The 6,446-nt window shown below is 43.5% G+C and overlaps 1 protein-coding gene across 1 annotated transcript in view; it reads left to right on the top strand.

Moving 5' to 3' along the window:
- The window catches only part of capn3b (calpain 3b), a 35,656-nt gene that overhangs the window by 10,374 nt on the left and 18,836 nt on the right, over positions 1-6,446 (top strand). The window contains exons 4-6 of the mRNA XM_070435969.1: positions 1,113-1,246; positions 1,493-1,661; positions 1,758-1,841. Coding sequence (XP_070292070.1) covers positions 1,113-1,246; positions 1,493-1,661; positions 1,758-1,841 — 387 coding nt within the window. The remainder of the gene's footprint in view (positions 1-1,112; positions 1,247-1,492; positions 1,662-1,757; positions 1,842-6,446) is intronic.

The following is a 6,446-nucleotide window of genomic DNA, read 5'->3' as shown; positions in this document are numbered from 1 at the left end:
GTCAGTATCTGGTGTTGGCCACCACTGCATTAAGTACTGCATTGCATACTCCATCTCATGGACTGCACCAGATTTGCCAGTCTTGCTGTGAGATGTTACCCCTCTTCCACCCAAGGCACCTGCAAGTTTCCGGACATTTCTGGTGGAATGGCCCTAGCCCTCACCCTCCAATCCAACAGGTCCCAAGACGTGCTCAATGGGATTGAGATCCGGGCTCTTCGCTGGCCATGGCAGAACACTGACACTCCTGTTTGCAGGAAATCACGCACAGAACGAGCAGTATGGCTGGTGCATTGTCATGCTGTAGGGTCATGTCAGGATGAGCCTGCAGGAAGGGTACCACATGAGAGGAGGAGATTCTTCCCTGTAACGCACAGCGTTGAGATTCCCTGCATGACAACAAGCTCAGTCCGATGAGCTGTGCACACCGCCCCACTGCGAGGATGATCAGCTGTCCGTCCTGTCTCCCTGTAGCGCTGTCTTAGGCATCTCACAGTACGGACATTGCAATTTATTGCCCTGGCCACATCTGCAGTCCTCATGCCTCCTTGCAGCATGCCTATGGCACCTTCACGCAGATGAGCAGGGACCCTGGGCATCTTTCTTTTGGTGTTTTTCAGAGTCAGTAGAAAGGCCTCTTTAGTGTCCTAAGTTTTCATAACTGTGACCTTAATTGCCTACTCTCTGTAAGCTGTTTGTGTCTTAACGACCGTTCCACAGGTGCATGTTCATTAATTGTTTATGGTTCATTGAACAATCATGGGAAACTGTGTTTGAACCCTTTACAATGAAGATCTGTGATGTTATTTGGATTTTTACGAATGATCTTTGAAAGACAGGGTCCTGAAAAAGGGACGTTTCTTTTTTTGCTGAGTTTATATCTTATTCATGTTTGCCAAAAAATATTCCCTGTACTGAATATAAATCACTGAACCTTCCGTAGGGCACACTTTAAAAAAAAATGCAATGGGAATATGAAACTCTGTGATCTAATTGGACAAGTACAGGTAGAACCTCCCTGTGTCAATATTTTCTTCTCATTTTCTCCTTACTGAACACAACCCAGCTCTCACTCCCTCTCATTACCTCCCATGCTGTCCATTGTCCCGCAGTTCTGGCGTTATGGCGAATGGGTGGACGTCGTGGTGGACGACCGTATCCCCACCTCCAATAACCAGCTGGTGTTCACCAAGTCCTTCAGGAAGAACGAGTTCTGGAGCGCTCTGCTGGAGAAGGCTTATGCCAAGTAAGTGTGAATGATGATGCCACAACACAAGTCTATTAATAWTACACCTTGTGGAAAATAAGGGTGCTCAACAACAACAGCAGCAACGACAACCCAGCCTCTGCGTCACTGTCGACCTGTATAACCTGGTTCAGATTGACCAAAGTGAATTCACACCTTTGTATTCTCCACTTAATCATTCAAGATGATGTACAATTTGTAATGGTTACTACGAAATCATAAACTGTATGGTTGTCTCCTGGTCAGGTTGCACGGTTCCTACGAGGCCCTGAAAGGTGGCAACACCCTGGAGGCCATGGAGGACTTCACTGGGGGTGTGACAGAGTTCTTTGAGATGTCCGAGGCTCCAAAAGAACTCTACAAGATCATGAAGAAAGCCCTGGAGAGAGGCTCTCTGATGGGCTGTTCCATAGACGTGAGTCAGTCTGTGCTTTCTACTGTGACTGAACCCAGGCACCACACGACCCTGTATCTCTGTTCTGATGGTCTGTCCATCCTATCTCTCTCGCAGGCCTTGCTGCCGAGTCACTGCGAGACTGAAACTGCGAATGGACTGGTCAGAGGCCACGCCTACTCTATCACTGCACTAGAGGAGGTACGGTTATGGTCATGGAGCCACTAGAGGAGGTACGGTTTGGTCATGGAGCCACTAGAGAGGTAGGTTATGGTCATAGAGCGCACTAGAGGAGGTACGGTTATGGTCATAGAGCCACTAGACGAGGTACGGTTATGGTCATGGAGCCATGTCACAGAACAGAGATTTATCAACGTATGAAATGGGGAGCACACAGGTGTCTGAGGGAGAGAGATAGAGAGTGAATATACATGTTGGTAAAAGAGAGCTCAGCCTGACCCAGAGGCTGAAATAATGTTGGCTACATTAAGACTACAGGAGGGGTGTTAACAGTGTGTGGGATTTCTCCTTGCTTTATAAAGCTATGCAGCGGAAAAGTGGCTGTCCCCTATCCCATGGTGTCCCTTATCCCATGGTGTCCCTATCCAATGGTGTTCAATCAAGTAAATGGCTGATCAGTGATTTAAGTCCATGTTCTGGAACTGACCTGCGGCGGTTCTTGACGAAGCCCACGTTCCAGCCAGCACGGCCTGGCAGAGGTTCACAGCAAGAAACAGTCAGGGTGGCCCAGCCTGTTGTTCATCGCCTTGATCACACGACCAATGATAAACTCCCCTGGGAGGGGAGGAGGAGGAAGATAAGGGACAACACACTGGCAAGAATATAACATCCCCCGTTGCCACCATATCCCACCAGTAATATAGAAAAAATAACTAAAGAAAAAACTCTTGGCACAAGAAAGCAATTGCGATAGAAAGTCTACCCAGTTGGGCCTAGGGCTCAAAGGTGAGGGGAACAGGTTAAAGTAAGACCAAATATGACCTTAAGCTTCAGACAAACAAACACAGTTGTTAATAATTCTACCTGTGTAGGGTGCAGTTTCCTGTACTCACCACACTGGTGGCAGCAGGGAGCAAACAGCATCTGGAAGTCGTGCTCGCAAGTACTTCCTGCCCTCAAACTGCAGAAGAAGAGAACAAGCACAGAATTAGTCAATGATTAGAAACATACCGTAGCCATATATAAGAACCTGTACGTCTACAGATCTGTCTGTGGCTATGATTCCCTTTCGGGGAACATCTCTGGGATCCCTAGAGTCAGCTGGAGATGTGTCCCTGGTCTCCTGCCTGTTCTGCTGCCCCTAAAAAGCCAGTCAGACAGAGAACAGAACGAGAAGAGAGAGTGGGATACTAAGAGACAGAACCCACTGGGTACCGACATCATTCTACATCTAGTTTTTTTGATTTACATTTGGTTAGTTTGTCATCTAAAACTTGAATTCAACCTGAAATCAGTAAACAAATGTCCACCTACGTATTGATTATAGATTCCACGTCATTGTATGTTAGATCACGTCATTGGATTTAGATTCAAAGTTGAGTGAAAAATAATACATTGAACGACTTTTTGGCAATCCCCAAAATGTTCTACGTTTGATTCCCAATGCATCAAATGTTTTTTGTTGTGTTGAAGATCAACGTGGAAACAACTTTGATTCCAAACCAGTTTTTCCCAGTGGGAAGCTTTAATGGGCCAGTAATGCATTAGGCTGAGTGCTGTGAGGTTGGGAGTCGATCCAGTTAAATACACTTACCCAATATCACATTTGTGACAGGAGGTGAAGGTGTCTCCACCCTTATCTTATTATATTACCACCCGTACCAAAATACAAATACTATCATAATTCTGTTGTTTTCAAGCATGAAGGGCCCATGTAAGCAAAGTTTGTAATACATACATTTTAAAGCTGGGAATCCGCATTTGTGAAATAGTGGGCCAACTGGTCCGCCCTGGGGCACTTGTTAATGTTTTTGTTTATGAAAGAAAGGAGTACATAGTCTGCTGTTCTACTCGACGTGCAATGATGGTCCGAGGGAAAAAAAACTGAGTTTTGTTGTTTGAAGTAACATCTTTGTTGTTTGTATCCGCTAAACAGACGTGGCAGTTCACCGCTATAGATTCAGGAGGCTTAACACAAATAATGTTTTCTAGGACAAGGGGCTTTGGGTTACTTCAGGCTAGACACTGTGTAAAGAATGAGATGGGTAAGAGTGACAGGGATAATAAAGCTGTTATTTTAATAAGACGAGGCAGTCAAGTTCTGATCCTTTTGCCAAGTTATGGGCAAAGAGCTTGAATCCTCTGATTGGTCCTAAAGACCAATTACAGAAAAAAACAAAAAAAAAGATCAGAAGATTGGGGCTGCCCTGTGTAAACACAGTCCTAAGTAATGTTCCTTCTAATTGTTGGGGCACTGAGCAGAAACTTGAACGTTGTGAAGAATGTTGTGCAACTTCTGGGCAACCGTTTACAGTGAACACTGAGGTTTATTTGAGCATAATGAGCATAATGTTAGGCCTACCAACAAAACCAGTGGAGCAAATGGAAATAGCTTTTGATTTCTATGATATAGCCTACAGTAGCCTAATATGTGTTTCAACGCAGGCCTACATTGCATGAGACTTTTAAAAATGTTTTTTACACGAAAGAAAGGGCCCTTGACAATGAAATGAATTATGTTTTACTTAGGTCTGTAACCCCATGGGCCAAATAGGTGAAGCTGTAAATTGCTTTGGCATTGTGTTGTGAAGATGCAAGAAACTACTTTTACAAAATACTATGTATTGTTATAATTACCATACAGAGAATTAGGACAATTAGGCCTACCCCTCTACTCGCTAACTTGCAAAGAATATAAACAAAAATGCACACGCTCTGATCTGAAAAGTGCATTCACTCACGGTGATTGAAAAACCGCTCGTGGGCACCGCCGGTCAGTGGCGACCAATCAATTGGTGTAATAAATCCGGCATACAAACATGGTCGCTTTTTTGTTTTCTTGAGTAAGGCAGCTCCAAAAATGCAGGTGTGTTTCAGTCCTGTCTTGTTCTGTGGGTGTGGGTGGCAGCCAAGTGAAGAATACAGGAGCGGTAGGGTTGGTAATGGTTACCTCTAGTTAGTGCGATCGTAGTAATTGCTCGTGTTCTGTCACCTCATGGGCGGACACACTAATGCCCGCAATCTAAGGGAAGTTAGAAGATTGAAAATTCAACCCCTTTGGGTGCTGCATAGATTTACATTAGATGGTGCCCATCCAAGAAAGCTCAAGGTCAGGCCACAAGATAAAATTGTCAAAATCATGTAATATCTACCGTTGCTTTGATAATGTCAAGATCATACTTTCAAAATCCTAGCTAGAAACAGTCATCATCATGAATCAAGATGAACAATCTACTGGCAAAATAGTTTTCAAATCCTTGTCAATATGAAGAAAAATTATAAATAAACGTATCGGACCATAAAATTATACAAGTTGGAATTTCAAATTCAACAATGAGTAGTTTGGAAGGAATCAGTGGCTAACTGAAAAGCTTTGCAAAAGTGTTTGGATCTAAGAATATGATAATGTATTATTCATGAGCAGGGAAGCGATTCATGTGACAGGCATTGATAATGGGGGAGACGGGTGGAGATCTTAGAAACTAACAAGTCACTGAGGGAGAGAGGGTAATGTATAACGTTTAACACATTATGTCAGGATTTTTAAATTGTTAGGCCATCAGGGATCCTCTGGAGGAAGAAAAGACAGCAGTCTGGTAATCAATAACCATGACAGCCCTTGAGTTGGGGAGGAGTGAGCACTTTGGGTTCAGAGGTCAGGTTTAGATTGAAGTTTGAGGAAGGAGAGATATTCAAATAAGGTTCGTCTACCAACAGAGATGCATTGGCTCTTTGGTTGTGGAGGAGGAAAGACTCAGCATAGAGAAAGGGTTAAAAATCAGTGCCTTGTGTGAAATATTATTTTTGTCTGAAATTACAGCTGTAACGACCCTTTGGGAAGAATTAATTGGTTAAGCTTGTCTAGTGTCCGTGAGTTATTTACTCTGTGGTCACGACTTCCGCTGAAGTCGGCCTCCTCTCCTTGTTCTGGGTGGCGTTCGGCGATCGACGTCACCCGGCTTTCTAGCCATCGCCGCACTCCAGTTTCCATATGTCCATTTTGTTTTGTCTTGTTCCAATACACACCTGGTTTTCATTCCCCATATCAATCTACATCAAATCAAATCCATTTTATTTGTCAGCATACACATGGTTAGCAGATGTTAATGCGATTGTAAGCGAAATGCGTGTGCTTCTAAGTTCCGAAAAATGCAAAGTAATAACCAACGAGTAATCTACCTACATTTCACAACAACTTATACAGCACAAGTGTAGAAGAATGAAGAATTGTACATAAAAATATAATGAATGAGTGATGGTACAGAACGGCATAGGAAGATGCCAATAAATGGTATCGAGTACAGTATATACATATGAGAGAGTAGGGTATGTAAAATGTATTTGGCCCTCTGTTTCCCATCATGTTCTTTGTGTGTATTGTTTCATGTTATGTGTGTTTTTTAACGCGCTTTACTTTTGTTATGTTTCCGTGTTTGAGCACTTTGAATTTATGTAGTGCTCTCGTTTTGCAACAAAAAATAAAAAGTGTGCTTGTTAACTATACTCTGCTCTCTGCTGCACTGAACTTCCCGCCCTCCCGTACATCCCTGAAACTCTGAAAAAATGTAACCTAACAAAAGCATCACTAGCCCTGCTATTCAGTGGGAGAGGGTGTGTGGTCCCAAA

Source organism: Salvelinus sp. IW2-2015, linkage group LG28 (assembly GCF_002910315.2).
Source record: "Salvelinus sp. IW2-2015 linkage group LG28, ASM291031v2, whole genome shotgun sequence".
Lineage (NCBI taxonomy): Eukaryota > Metazoa > Chordata > Actinopteri > Salmoniformes > Salmonidae > Salvelinus > Salvelinus sp. IW2-2015.
This window is presented reverse-complemented; position numbering and strand designations above follow the sequence as displayed.